At 41.8% G+C, this 15047-nt stretch overlaps 2 protein-coding genes across 8 annotated transcripts in view; one reads left to right on the forward strand and one right to left on the reverse strand.

Annotated features, from left to right (window-relative positions):
• The window catches only part of fkbp15b (FKBP prolyl isomerase family member 15b), a 23281-nt gene extending 18815 nt beyond the window's left edge, over positions 1 to 4466 (reverse strand). For all 6 annotated transcript variants that reach the window (XM_063195199.1, XM_063195203.1, XM_063195200.1 and 3 more), the window contains exons 1-7: positions 4253 to 4466; positions 2005 to 2111; positions 1704 to 1779; positions 1436 to 1505; positions 1048 to 1122; positions 410 to 508; positions 76 to 225 (exon numbers count right to left, since the gene is read on the reverse strand). In XM_063195199.1, the coding sequence (XP_063051269.1) occupies positions 76 to 225; positions 410 to 508; positions 1048 to 1122; positions 1436 to 1505; positions 1704 to 1779; positions 2005 to 2111; positions 4253 to 4302 (627 nt within the window). In that variant the 5' untranslated portion in view covers positions 4303 to 4466. The remainder of the gene's footprint in view (positions 1 to 75; positions 226 to 409; positions 509 to 1047; positions 1123 to 1435; positions 1506 to 1703; positions 1780 to 2004; positions 2112 to 4252) is intronic.
• Positions 4467 to 4908: 442 nt separating this feature from the next.
• On the forward strand, positions 4909 to 12315 carry LOC134445341 (uncharacterized). 2 transcript variants are annotated; one of them, XM_063194422.1, is made up of 11 exons: positions 4909 to 5082; positions 5232 to 5397; positions 5972 to 6149; positions 6295 to 6355; positions 6537 to 6649; positions 6823 to 6901; positions 7512 to 7853; positions 8030 to 8228; positions 10074 to 10186; positions 10691 to 10790; positions 11361 to 12315. In XM_063194422.1, exons 2-11 carry the CDS (start codon positions 5244 to 5246, stop codon positions 11651 to 11653), a joined length of 1632 nt encoding a protein of 543 aa, XP_063050492.1. In that variant the 5' UTR covers positions 4909 to 5082; positions 5232 to 5243; the 3' UTR covers positions 11654 to 12315. The 2 variants fall into 2 exon arrangements, with proteins under 2 accessions (XP_063050492.1, XP_063050493.1); XM_063194423.1 differs by having other exon boundaries at positions 10089 to 10186.
• The last annotated feature ends 2732 nt before the right edge of the window (positions 12316 to 15047 follow it).

The following is a 15047-nucleotide window of genomic DNA, read 5'->3' on the forward strand; positions in this document are numbered from 1 at the left end:
AAGGCTTAGGCAAAAAAAATGGTACTACTACTCTTTTTGCTGATTGAAAGGTAATGTCCTTAAAGAGTCCCATACCTGCCCTGTGGTGTGGTTCTGAAGCAGCCAGCCTGTGTACGCCACCTCCATTGAGTCTCCAATCTCCACGGCTTGGCCTTCTCCCAGGGTCAGGTCCTGCACAACCACTGTATCCAGCCCTGTTGCACTGTTGGCCTTGGCCAGACACACCTACAATGCAGGTAAAAGCTGGTTAATCAATGGCTCCCCCGCACACAAGTATCATAGCTAAACTGGCTAGAGCCAATTTAGAATTTCATGGTTTTTGTGTACACATATTGCTTCTAAATTGTGGATAGAACACTTCTGAACACATGTTAGTTAGAGCAACACATCACACAGAATCACCTCTTACCTCCTTACAGAAGTCCAGTGCTGCTTTGTCCGTCTCGAACATAACGGACCAGTTCTGCCGCTGATCATCGTAAAATGTGCAATAGTTGCTAGGCTGAACCTGAAGGAGGAAGAGAGGGAGCGACAATGTATAAGCTAGATAGAAAACCTATCTGTCACATCAGGATAAAACATGCAACTTGTTCTGGAACATCTCCCTGACAGGAAGCTTACTTTCTTAAAAAACAACAACTATAAATGCACTCAAAGAGTGCAGACCTCTGCCAAGCAAGCTGATTCATATCCCTATCCCGCGATGATGAAGAATCTTTTTTAAAATTCCTGTATCCGGATCACCACCAAAATAGATTCCTTTTGTCATTTCTCAAACACTTTTCGTTAAAATTTGTGCATAACTTTGAGTTATCCTGATGACAGACAGACAAACAAACAAACAGGCAGTCAGATAGACAAACCAGCGCGACCAAAAACATAAACTCCTTGGCACAGGTAAATAACCACCATTGGCTCTGGATTTTTCCAGACCAAGATAACCTGAGAACAGAGCAGGTTGACCATACTGTACTAACTGCAACTCAAAACTGGAAGCCAGACAATATAGGCACTCAGTCCACTGTTATTACATATTGATGCACTCACGGTGAATAGGAATCCTGTGTGGAGCTTGGCTGAGGTGACGGGCTTCTGTTGGCTAGCGTAGAGCAGCAACTTGTACTACGAACAAGACAAAAAGACGAAAAGACATTTTGGTCAACACCGGTCACCGAGACAGACACCAGCTCCATTCAGCTCAACAACATGCAGAAATGCAACTAAAATATGCTTGTCTAGAGGCGGAATACCATTCGTGCTGAATCAGACTGCACAACACAAATCACTCAAAACAATGGGGCTAGTTCTCTTACTGGCTGGCTATGACCTCAACCTCAGTCTCAGATAATTATGAAGATACACACAGGCAAGGAGTGCGTACACGGTACATACACACATTGCTTTGTTGTCATGCTGTGTTGAGAATTACACTCACCTCTTTCGTGGCGTGATTTCCCAGCACAGCGGCTCCCAATTTGCCCTGCTTCATGTACTGCCCATTAACACTGATGCAACAATGCAAGAACATTCACGTTAGCCATGTTGGTCATGCATCGTATGTCAGAGTACCTGCTATTCAAGTTACCAGCCATGTTAGTCATAAAGAGCACTCATTATTGAGAGTGTACAACTCTACTTTACTTTATGGTCATTTAATTTAGTCAATGTGTGCAAGTGATTCTTCCACAGAGATTTCTACTTACTATCGGTAGGCGTGAACTGCTGTTGCCAGGAGAACTGCAGGAGCACCTGGTGGAGGTGGCTTCTGCGTAGGTGGGCCTGGAGAAAACACAAGTGAATATAACAAATGAATTGAAATTAATTAATTAATTACTTCATTCATTCACTAATCGTTAAGGAAAAAGATAAGGGAATAACAAATAAATGAATGAATGAATGAATGAATGAATGAATGAATGAATGAATGAATGAATTAATCAATAAGGAAAATACACATGACAGATGTTGATACTTTGCTGAAAGACTATGTACATGTTCTCATACCTGAATTCATGGAGCCCTTCCTGGGCTGCTTCGGGGCTGTGTACTGGAACGATTCATTGCCTTGATTTGCTGCCTGATCAATTCCAAAAAGCGAAGCCAGCTTTGCCCTAAGAAAACACACACCCAGACATACACGCAAACAAACATACAAATCCTTCACTGAACAAAGCATTTCTAGCACAATGCAAATACCACCGCAGTCATATCAAGTGGGAATTACAGGCTAAAAGCCATGTCATTCGAATAAAAGGTCAAAAGCTAAAATTGCAGACAACGTGTAATATTAGGGCATTTCTTAAAAACAATTCAAACAACTGAATTCTGCAAGGTCTTAAGATGACATCAGCTACTGCACTTGGTAACATTGTGGCATATTATGCCCCATGTGTGCAAAAACAACAAAACAAACACCCTAAAAAGGAATATGCCTGCTCGACGAATATGCCTAGCACTTTACTGTTAATGTGTCCTCTTTGACAGCAAAAACCTACTACCACCTTCCCCAAGTCCACTAAAATTAAAAAAAAAAATATAATTTCCAAAGCGCCTTTACCGAAAACTACTTAACCGTCCACCACCACCTTCACTATCAAAAAATCTATGGGAAACACTGCTGAGCATCCCAAACTCTTGCTGACCCGTGGATCTCCCTCCACTGGTAGTCATTGTCCCGCAATGTGTACGAGCTGGTGATGTCGGGGCCGTCTGCAAAGTCTCCCTCCAGACTGGATCCCCACCAGCACCTGTTGATGGACACCACTCCGTGCAGCACACCGTTGCGGGAGTGCGACTCCAGGAAGACCATCCTCTTCATCAGGGCCATCTCCCTCTCCCTCCCCTTCGTCCTCTCCCGACTGGAGTCCATTAGTGGCGTGTTGCCGTTCACACCTCAGTGACAGATTCAGTTGAAAATGGTTGGCAAGTGCCACCCCTCCGGCAGACCTCCATCCATAGCAGCCCTCCCTCACCCTCCTCTCCTCACCTCACCTCCCCATGCCCCCAGCCGAAGCACAGCGCAGGCGGCTTTAATAGCACGCTCAGCTCAGCTGTTCAAGCCAGCCAGCCAGCTCAGCTGAGCTCAGGCTGGCCAAGCCTCTTCTCTAGAACACCTCCTCCCCGTAACCACTACCATGTGAGTGGAATTACATGATATCAGCCCCCTTTCTCTCTCTCACTCACTCACTCACTCCCTCCACCCTGCCTGCCTCTGTGTTTGACATCCATGCCCATTTTTTCTCTGTTGTGGCCCAATCTGGAGCTTTTTTTTCTTCAAGTTCAAATTGCATTTCACGGCATGCCACACTGGATACAAAGGATGACCATGAAAAACACAAATGTTGCACAATAGGGCTTCAATTCTGACACCTCAGTAAAGACAAAAACACTACAATCATCAGACATGGATGTAGGCAGTGGTCAGATGCAATGTATAGTATTCACTAACAATTCAGATTATTTTTGACACTCTTGTTTACATTTTCCAACTACCCCTCTAGTGGCGTCACTTGTGTCCTGAGTGACCTGCAGCTTGACGAGTCATTTTGAAGGCAGCAATTTGTTTCAACTCGCATAAACTTGTACTCAATAACTTCCTTCCTTGTGCAAGCAATGAGTTCCGTCCGGGTGGGACACATACACTCTGTGACTCACATGACACACTAAGCCACTGACCCAGGCTAGTGTCATGTGAGTACATAACAGACATCAAGGGTGTTAAAATCGTGAAGTATGGTGTTAGAAAATGTTAATAATCTCCTTCAAATCCCAATGGAATGAAGCAAGAGTTTGTCTCACCAAACTGGACCCTTTCCAGTGCCCTTATCCATCCAGGCAGAGAGAATCAACTAGCCCCAACACAGCCTGTGTGCTCTCACTGTATGCTGGCATTTTTAACACACTGGTGCAACCTTATCATTACCCATGCTGACAGTGGGTAACTTAATTATGATTCTCATGTACAATAAATGTGATCTTAAAATATTTATCCACTGTTGTTGACTCTTTCTCTCATAGCCTACCTACAATGATTTGATGAGTTCTAATAGGCCTACCTTATTGACCAACACAATGTATGTCCATTCGAATAAGTATGTTGACATTGATACCTTATGTTGACAGACTTGCCTGACGGACTTAGACGCCATACTTAAAAGTAATAAACCATTAAAAGCAAAAAGTACAATAGGTGAGAAGGTTGCAGAGAATTAGCAATCTCGCTACGTGACGTTAGCTTAGTCAAGACACTTACCCTCCTGTGGGAGACAAGAAATCGCCATCTTCATCATCTGTGGAGAACATCTTTCCTCTTTAAAGCCCCGTGCTTTTTCAAAGGACCCACGTCAATGGTCTTCCACTCATAAAAACTGACGGTGCCGTGGTTTATTCTTCTGAGAAAACGAACTGAAATTGTATAGAGCTCATGGCTAATGTAGCCAGGGAGCTAGCCAACTAATATCACTTCCTGTTTCTCTTGAAATCAGCTGACCCACCACCTGATGCTGGCACTGACACCAAACAGAACAGATTAAACTTTGTTGTGATTTACCACAGACGCTCGTGTCATGATGTTGTACTGTCTTTGTATACGTAAAATCACCAGCCACATGATTAAAACGTTCAAGACTTCTTCATGATAAGAAAGAGGCGTTATAATTATTCATCAGATTTGCGGATGCGGATGCTCACTCATTACTGTAGGCTACAAATAAGCTATGTAAAATGCACGTGTTTCTCATTGCATTCTTTTATTCATTGCATGTATCTTCCGTTCCAAGATAGAAAAATAAAGGGGGAAAATAAATGCACAGAAAGCTAGTGTGCTTCCATCGGTCTTCCACGTGGTGGCGACAAAACGTACACAGAACCAGAGCCGTTTGGCTCTGCACAGAACGTCGACTGCGTTGCTAGGCAGCACTTGGTTTAGGCAAAGTAGAAGGAAAGTTTGAAGTCGGAGGTGTCCTCAAAAGAACAAGGATGTAAAACATTTATGGAAAAATAGAATCAGAAGGAGAGGGATGATAGATTTCATACAAAGGAACGTTTTATAACCGTCGAATATCGATGTAACACTTCATTCAGGTATGTCGTGGGGCACACATTCTGTCTTCAAGAAATAGCTGATGAAAGTAAGCTTAGTTTACATTTGCAAGGATAATTTAATGAAACGATAAATGCATTTCATTATGGGATTCCTGAGTTGTTGTTTTGTCTTTATGTCTTTATCACAGGTGAGTCCCAGCATGGGCAGCCTCTCAACCTACGGACCGCACTGTCTTTGGTCCACTTGTCAACATCCTTGCTGTTGGGAGGCTGAGCGGAGGAATGCTAAAGGGATCCCGTCGCAGAACGTCCATTTGCCTTCACGTGAATGCATTTCAACACGGGCTGGGACTGGTAGGCCATGGCATTTTATGTTTGCAATGGACTGCATAGTAGCAGAAATTCAAAAAGCAGCCACAGGCATGATGTATGTTGTATCTGATAATCCATGCCATGATAGCCTATATCACGTCTACTAGGCCTACTGTAGAGGTTCCGCTCTCTGCAAATTATTTAGACATATCTTCTTTTTTAATCATTATTCATGTCAGATAATATTTTTTAATGTTTTTAATCTTATTTCTGTTAATTTGCAAACAGTTGAATTATGCACTGTGTAATATTTTTAGTAGTTTCTTTCTGGAATTCAGGCCTACTTAGGCTACCACCGCCAATTCTTTTCATACATGAAAAGGTGGCTTTTCTCCTCCACTTTTCGCAGAAATAAATATGTATTGCTGAAAAACACACTGTACTGTGGTCATACTAATAAATGTTCTGTTTATTACTTATATTCATGAAAATAAATATCTAATTTGGCTATAATTGCAATACTGACTTTGGCCACCATCCTGCACAGTGCACAAATACAGAATGTGGCAAACATTTTGCCTGACCCATTTAAAAATGCTGTCTTATATTTATATAGGTTCTCCTGTCGATGAATTCCCAACACTGTCAGTTGTGGATGCCTCGCAGTGGACCAAAGGTGTACCAAAACCGCATGAGAACTTTAGACCAGGTTGCTCGTTGTGCGTGGCCTCTCATCAGTGCCAAACCTGCCTTGCTTTGGGTTGTCCTCCAGAACAGAATAGAAAGTTGGAGAGGTGAGTCACATGATCACATGTAAATCTATTTGCCATTGTCAATGAATGTAAAATACTAATGCAAGAATGGTAATTACTCGGAGCATTTGATTTACGTAGACTTAAATTGGACTTGACAACAGTTTTACACATCTGCTCCACACAGAACATGTCAGCTTCCACCATTGGCCTGTGTGGAGTCAACTCAGAGCAAACAGCAGGTGAAGGTGGGTATTTGTTTTATGTATTTAATGTAGACATATGTTTAAAGTTAAATATTGTGCACAATTCTTAGTTCTGCAAACGTATGTTGCCAAATTTACCATGAGTTATTTTAAACTTACTGTTTGGCCAATCAATTTCATATCTTTAATGTATCCAAATCTCACTGTGATATTTTCCATCCAGTTAAACACAGCTTGGATCGAGCCACTGGCTAGTTGCCCTAGCTCCAATAGTGGTTCAGATATGCTTGTAATGTGGGCCCCCAGTTCTTCAGACCACACATCTACGAAAAACAGGTAATAAATACCCACAGCTCTGCAGAGGTATCCACCCAGAGTTTACAGTATGTGTGATGTGTTGCGCATTTGTCTTCAGGCTTTAGCAGCAAAAGACAGTTTGATATATAGTGGATGATTCCACAGTTGTGAAGAACACTCGTTATTGTATTCTTTCTTTTCCCCCCAATTAGTGGAAGAACTAAATCCCCTCATTTGGCAGTGAAGGAGATTTTCTGTTTGCCGCCCTCCGAGTCGCTGATCAAATCCAATGTAAGTGGGACATTTTGTTACAAATCCAGTTGCTGGCTTGAGAGACAGGATTTGCTGTTATCAAAATAATGTCACGGAGGGAGGACTCATTTGATGTCCTCAAAAATAAAAACAATAATTTTATTTGCATAGCTCAACTCACACAAGCAATGCAGCTCAATGTGATTTAACAGTTTGATTAAAAACAAAAATAAATAAGTTGATAATGAAAACGACAAATGTGACTTCTCTCCACTAGGGCTGTAAATAATAATCGATTTGCATCAATGCAAGTTAATCGATTTGTTCACAAGATAATTGATTAATGGTTATTAATCGATTAATCTATTTTTGTTATTATTTCACTCATTTTGAGAGGCATTTTATTTTGCCCATGCAGTAATAATAATGCTGACTGTAATAATGATGTGCCTCAAATAAAATGCAAGCAGATTTTTCAGCTTTTGTTCTTTTATTTAACATTTCGCACATAACTAAGCCAAGCCTGTAAAGTTTTAAAAAATATGAACCATTGATTTAAATCGAGGAGCATTCTTAAGTATCGATAATCAAATCGCTGGCCTAAGAAATAGAATTGCCACAAAGACTCACACCCATGCTCTCCACACAGATGAGGAAGAAGGCAGCAGGTGTGAAGAAGAGGGTGCGCTTCCAGTTGGCCTATTCCCCATCCATGTCTCAGATGACGGACACAGACACACTGGAGCACTTTGGTGACTTTGGTGCATGGCAGGACCATCCGTACTCACTGCTTGACCCACATGAGCATGAGCTAGCCCCAAACTCCGGAGTTGTCCATGAAGCCGAAGAACAAAGAACGGACTCTGCGAAGAAGGGCGACAAAGGCTCATTTCTGCTCAGAAACAAGCCGGTGGTCTTTCACCACATTAAAGACAAAAGGTTTCGGACGGTGCCATGCGATGCCACCTTACTGTATAAGCTGGACCCCAAGGTACATGTTGTGTGTATGTGTCTTCTTTTTGCGTATGAGGGTACTTTTAATTTAGTTCGCATGTTAAATTTGTCTTTCAGCTTAAAACAAGCTACAAAGTAAATAGCTTATTGTGCTTATTGCACAGAGCTTGTAGATACCTGCTTAAAAATCTGTCTACTTATCATTTGGTACAGAATGTGGATGAAGACATTGACTGGAAAAGTCTCAGAGCGCAGGCCTACCTGTGGAAAAAGTACAATCTCTCCAGCAACAAATGCAAGATAACACCTCCAGGGGGCAGCACCACACCCTTGACGCTGCAGCAGAAAAAGCACATCCGACTCAGTGCCATTCCCCCGGCTGTAGTGCACGAAAGGAAGCAAGTGTTACTTGGTTAGTTTGATTCTTGTTACAAGTAGAATTTGTATTATATAAGACTGAAGTGGGTATAGAATAGGGGACTGGGATAGAGTAGGGTGCTAAGGTATAGATAGACCTCTCGAGACTTGTCCGACCCCCGGCATAATTTTAGTGTTATCCAGTTTCACATGAAATATGATATGTTTTGTAAATGTTAGTAATTGCATTTGCATTACAATTAAGTTATATTTTCAGGGGACCTAGTGAAGGTGGCATCTCTTGTAAAGGTGGCCGCCTTCAATAAAGGTCTTAAGTGCAGGGGGAAATCCTCGTGGTTTGTGTTCACAGGGCTCCAGACTAACTTTTTGCAATGGTTGCACTGGTGCGCCTAAAAAATTTTTTTAGGTGCACCAGCACAAAATTTAGGTGCACCCAAATGTTTTCACCACCCCATACACACACGCACCTCAGCTTTAAAAAAAAATAATAAAAAATAACGATAGCAATAATAATAGCAAGAATAATAGTAATAATAATAATTATTATTATTCTATTATTGTTGCTATATTTTAAAAGACCTGGAGCCTTTCATGTGCTATAGGCTAGTCTTCCAAATGTGCTCCTTATAAAAGACATGACAGTAGGCTACCTAACTATCACATCTTGGCTACAAGCAGTTTGGCTGGTAGAAAAGACCAAATTAGTAGCCTTTTAGTGAGTATGTGTTTGACTAGTAAGATCAACATACCGGCCTTTTCTGCAATAAGGCTACGCACACGGCACAAGCACAGTTACAATATGAAGATAGATATATGGATGGATGGATAGATGGATGTATAGATTTTTTTTAACAAACCCTGCTAAAAATGTCATGATTTTTAAAATCATTAGACACAAATAGCCTAGCCTATGTTTACAGTGGAATCTGAGGTGAATTGGGTTTTGTCTATTTCCCCGTTTTTGAGCGCTCTCCCTCTGCATAATGATTGTGGTATCTTAGCAAGCGCTACGAACAGACACGACAGCACTAGTGCGCTCGCTCGCTCACTCTCTCTCTCCCCCTCTCTCGCTCACTCTCTCGTGCTGTCTCGAGATGCATGAACGATGCCTTGCCGACTGATAGGCCGTATGTAGCCTGCCCTAGTCGCTATCAAAAAACTGTCACAGAAGTCCCGACAGACTAGCGCGTCACCTGTTTGGCCAGCTCTGCACGCGGCTGAAACGGGCAGTTATCCGCACCCGTCTGCGTTTTTGTGTGGCAATGTTTAATATCCGCTCAAGCCATTTAGTTTTTCCCCGTGATTGTGACTCTCTGGTGTATAAAATATCCTCAAGTCATTTTGCTGTTTTTACCGTGATTGTAACTCTCTCGTCCGTTGAGAACACAAAACTCGCTGGCACATGTGAACTCGGATAGTTGAGCGAAGTCGAACATTCTATTCTGAAACGTCGGGCTGCCTGTGAACGAGGAAGGGGGAGAAAGCTACCGGTAGTTCAGCGGAGTTGAAGGAATGACCGCATCGACAAGTTTTATTGTGTGATGATGGACCACTACTGTAGAATGACTATTAATTTTATGTCCATTAAAACGGTTGTTTGGTAATTGATTTTGTTCTACTGATGGCTGGTCGCACCGGTGCGCCTAAAAATATTTTTTAGGCGCACCATTGAAAAAAATGGGCGCATATGCGACCAAATTGGTCGCACTCTGGAGCCCTGGTTCATAGTAGGGCCCCTGGAGGACTTGATAACATTTCCTACAAATTTGCTTTGATACATTACCTATGTGTGTGTGTGTGTGTGTGTGTGTGTGTGTGTGTGTGTGTGTGTGTGTGTGTGTGTGTGTGTGTGTGTGTGTTTTGTGACAATGCATGAAAGGCAATACCAATACAGAAAAGACATGTGAAGTGCCATCCATAACCTACAAGCGAACAAGGAAGGGCTCAGCTGGGGACCTCTCTATTGAAGCCAGTCGAAGCCTCATCCACCATGTAAGTACCTTGTGCTCACTTAATGCATCTGTTTTTTTTGTTTGTTTGTTTGTTTTTTTGGGGTTTTTTTTTTTTAAACATGCTATGAAATGGTCTAAGTGGCATAAGCTTTGACATAACGACATAAGCATCAATGAGTTGGGTTTTTTTGGCTATTTTTTGTTTGGTTTTAGATGCGTCCCAGCATCTCTATAAGAGGGCATATCTGTCCGTCCGTCGGTCTGTCTGTCGGTCGGTCCGTCTGAAACGCATTCTGTAAATTGTACTTTGCTCCTGTGTCCACAAGGCGCCAGTGCATAGACAGACGCGTCTTTGTCTGCTTGTTGGACTTGTTTGTTAATTACAGACATAAATGTCAATTCATAACAACAGTGTCTGACACACAAATCAAGTGGCAGGAGAGTTCATAATCCAATGTGTGTTATAGCAAATGTATAAGTGGTTCATAGTGCCCATCTGTAGACCACTGGTAATGAAGCGCTGCCCATGTCACTAATACTACAGGCTGGCGATGGGACTGCGTGTGTGGCACCTGCAGTGTCAGAGAGTTCTGATCCTACACCGGAAAAGCTTCAGATAGAGGCGCCCCCCGCATGTCAATCAGGTAAACTTTCTTACCCATAATGCAATGCGTAAGAGCCGTCCCACAGCTAATTAAACAATTGTATGAAACAATAATAATGGGAAAAGAACTGTGTTGGTAATTGCTGGAGTAGGCCTCAAGACTTTTTGTTGTCATGCCTTTGCAACAGTAATATATGTAAAGACCAGCTAGTAGGTACAAGGTAAGAGTAATGAATCAATTTTCAGATTCAGGAACAAGAAAAAAGGGGTTTGGACTTTTCTCAGACTTAAAAAAAAATATATACACGTATATATATACTTCTTTGGATGTAATTGTGTTTTGGGGGGTTGGGGTGGTCGAAGTCACTCAGTTTTCATTGGTGGGCATTGGTCTATTTTGTTTAATTTTAATACTAAGGAGGGCGGTTTGCAGGCTTATGATAAGGTCAAGGGGGCATTTGTTCAAAAAAGTTTGAGAACGACTGTTCCACAGCATACTGTATAGGCCCAAAAGTGTTGCCTTAACATTGCAAAATCCACTTCAAAAGTCTATGTTACACGTCACAATCTCACACTCCCACATCCATGTCTTGTATGTGACCCACTCAAGAGTGCGAGTGTGACCAAGAACACAGAGAGCTTGACGATGGCTCCCCTGTGGAGACGGAGATTCCTGCCGGGCCCGAACCGTCACCGTCGCCGCCATTGCTGCATCCAGCTGTTGACACTGCCGATGCACTGACACTGCCCAGCCTCAGGAATGAGAAGAGGCTGCAGTGGTCCGACCCGCTGTGTCCCCCCCTGGTCCATGCTGAGTATGAGGACATGGAGCTGAAGTCCCCCTGCTGGGGGCCCACTGCCCCACCACCCAGCCGCCAGCAGATGCACCCTTCATCGCAGTGATGCAGTGATGCAGTGATGCACGGTCTGGCAACCTGCATTCAGGAGCTTTACAATCCAGTTCCACATATTCCGAATTACCTAATTTTCACCTCTGTAAAAATCCGTTTGGACATGTAAAACCTAGGTCATTTGGAATCAGAGGTGTCAATCCCGGGTTCAGAAAGTAAAAACCCTGCCTCAAATTTGATCTAAACAGTTCTTTATCACCTGTTTATTGAGCACTCAAGACAGATAGACCAGCTACAAATTGGAGTCACCGGTGTTGGAAGGAAACTGTGGCAGGGTTTTTACTTTCTAGACCCGTAATTGACACCTCTGTTTAGAACATATTCCAGATCTCATTTGAGACATATTCCAAATGGCCTTGATTTTCGCCCATCCAAATGCCCTAATTGGACCAGGTGTACGTAGACCAGGTCATTTGGAATATGTGGCACTCGATTGGGGCATCTGAATCCTTGCTGAAGCCCTGACAAACTGCACACACAGTGGTGGTGATCATTCTGTGCTGAGGAGGGAGCCGTCTATTGATATGTACTGTATATATTTATTACAAACAGCATTGCTGATGTGAGCACTGTGCCATCCATAAAGGTCAATTGTGATGTGTATTTACGCTAATTAAACTGTATTTAAGCTATAAAATATTTTTGATCAATGTATTTGACGATTGATTACTTGGAGCAGCATATAATAAGGAAGATGTGCGTACATGAGCTTTGTACTTGTGTGAATTCTTACATTTTATATTGTTTTTAATATGAGCTACAATACAGCATAACTACTCTATGTATGTTGCATCCTGTTTGTAAACATCAGTACCATAGTACTACATTTTCTCATTTCCCAGTACTAGCATGCAGGTTTGTCCAAGCTTTGTAGTAACAAACAGCTATATGGCACAGGTACTGTCTGGCCAGGGCCACTGTCAGGCTTGACTGGGCCCAGGACAAAGTAGCCTGAAAGGGCCCCTCCCTCAATGCATATAATGTAATGGCATATCTTCCTGGCCCCCTATCTCCCTGGCCCTGGGACCACTGACCCGTTTGTCTCCCTTTTCGGCAGGTCCGACTCTTATCTTTTGAAGGTCACAATATAGCAGAGGTCAAGAATGCCATTGGGAAGGAATCACAAATTAGTACATAATAGGCCTATTATTTAAAATGGCACTCATTTATTTGACACTTTGACAGTACATTTGTGAAATGTAGTTTTAAGACATGCTTTCACCACATCTGTAAATATGAATATAGTATGAATCACATAAACCATATTGCACAAGATACTGAACTTTATATTCCACTCCATTACGTATCCCCCAGCTGTGCATATTGACGACAGCATAACTCCATTAGGTATAATTCAATATGCATATGTTTTAAACATGGTGGGACCTTTTTTTAAACGGACTGGTCATTTCCTAGCGAGGCCTGGCAGACTTTTCCATGTGTGTTAATAGCTTTGGTGTATGTGAAGGGTATGCACAGTTACAGTAAACGTACTCAAAGTACAGAGAGGGGGTAAGTGTCTAATTCACAGAAACAACATTTCTCACTTGCCTGCAAACACCTTGTTGCCGCTTAAGTCACCATTCTCACTTTTCGTTCATTACCATGTAACCTTATGTTACGTCCTCATAGAGACGTGAAAGAAATTATCACAGTTTAAAAAAATAGTACAAAAGCTCACTATGCTCATTTTTAGTCAATTCAATACTATATGCACAGAAAAAAAATCAGTGTTACTTCAACACTTAACTTCAGCACTCAATTTAACATCTTCTGTTGGGTTTGGCTCCAGAGTATGTGGTTAGTGTTGAATTAACTCTTAACGCATTTTCTTCTGGGTACCCAAATGTAGTAGTGGGATACTGCTGCTGTCGTGGCAACTTGGAACTAAGTAGACAAAGAGAGGCTGGATAGGGTAGTACTGTATATGCTTTTACTTGTAGCTTGTATTTGTACTACCTCTTGGTTAAATCTGGGAACGGTACAAGGTGTCTTATCAAAGATATGATGACATTTACATTGCTGTTCCTCCAAATGACTGAAGCCCCATTGGGTCATTGTGCTTATGTCTTGAAAATATGAATAGCTGGATGCAAGAAAAACTTAAAGACAAGAATGAAATAATTGCTTTTGTTTTCGAGGATGGAAGACAGAAACTTAAAATTAAGTCGTACGGTATATTAAAAACCTTGACAGTAATCTCAGTTTCAATGCTCACATCAAAACACAACTAAATCAGCTTTTTCGCCACTTTAGGATTAGATTAAGGATTTTGTATGTGCCGTATACAGCAGTGGTTCTTAACCTGGGGTGCGCTAGAGATTCCAGGGGGTGCACGGAATTTTGCTTGTGTAGAGGTTTTGACCAAAATTATACTTGCAAACTTTATAATTAGGCCAAATTAAGTCCAAATTAAACAAATTTTTGGTCCCCATTTACAGTCATTCAGGTATTGATTCATGTCTCAAGCGAGAAGCATTGCAATTAATCACTCATTTATCATTTTTTAGTGCATACACATGTAGAAGTTTGTGTTGGGGGTGCGCGGCTTGTCTTCGGCACAGGTAAGGGGATGCGGTGAGAAAAAAAGGTTAAGAACCACTGTATACAGGATATAGAGGATATTAATCCATGCATTTATTACCTGTAGAGCTGACTATTGCAATATTCTACTACTGTAATACTGTAGGACGGTCTTCCCCAAAAGGCATGTGCAACTAATCCAAAATGCTGCAGCTAATTTTAACTGAAAGAAAGAGACCACATCACTCCAGTACTTAGGTAATTACACTGGCTACCAGTGAGATTTAGAATTGAGTGTAAGACTCTTCTGATTGTTCATAAGTAACTATATGGCTTAGGCCCTACATATATTGTTGGTATACTAGAGCAATATCATCCTTGTCTTGGGTCTTCAGTGTCTCCTATAGCTGTGCCTACTGTGGGGTAAAATCTAGACAGGGTGAAATGGCATTCAGTCATTATGCTGCCAAATGCTGGAACCAGCTTCCTTTTCATATTAGAACTGCCCCAACAGGATCTTGTTCTACGAAATTAAAAACAGCTCTATTTGTATCTGCCTTTGGTTAAAGTACTATCTATAATACTTTTCTACAGTATATTTCTTCTTCCCTCTTCTCTTTCTTTACTCTTTAGCACATTGAATGACAGTTGTGTGTGCTATATAACTTAAGTAATAATGATTGATTGATTGATTGATTGATTGATTGATTGATTGATTGATTCTCACCCTCATCTCATTCTCTATCCTCCTCTATTTGAATATCATTTAAAAAACACCTGGGAAACTCCCGATCTTTATTGTGACACAGCGGTCTACAGCACACAATGAAATTGCTTTGCATGCCTCACCTTTGCGAGGGGGC

Source organism: Engraulis encrasicolus, chromosome 3 (genome assembly GCF_034702125.1).
Source record: "Engraulis encrasicolus isolate BLACKSEA-1 chromosome 3, IST_EnEncr_1.0, whole genome shotgun sequence".
Lineage (NCBI taxonomy): Eukaryota > Metazoa > Chordata > Actinopteri > Clupeiformes > Engraulidae > Engraulis > Engraulis encrasicolus.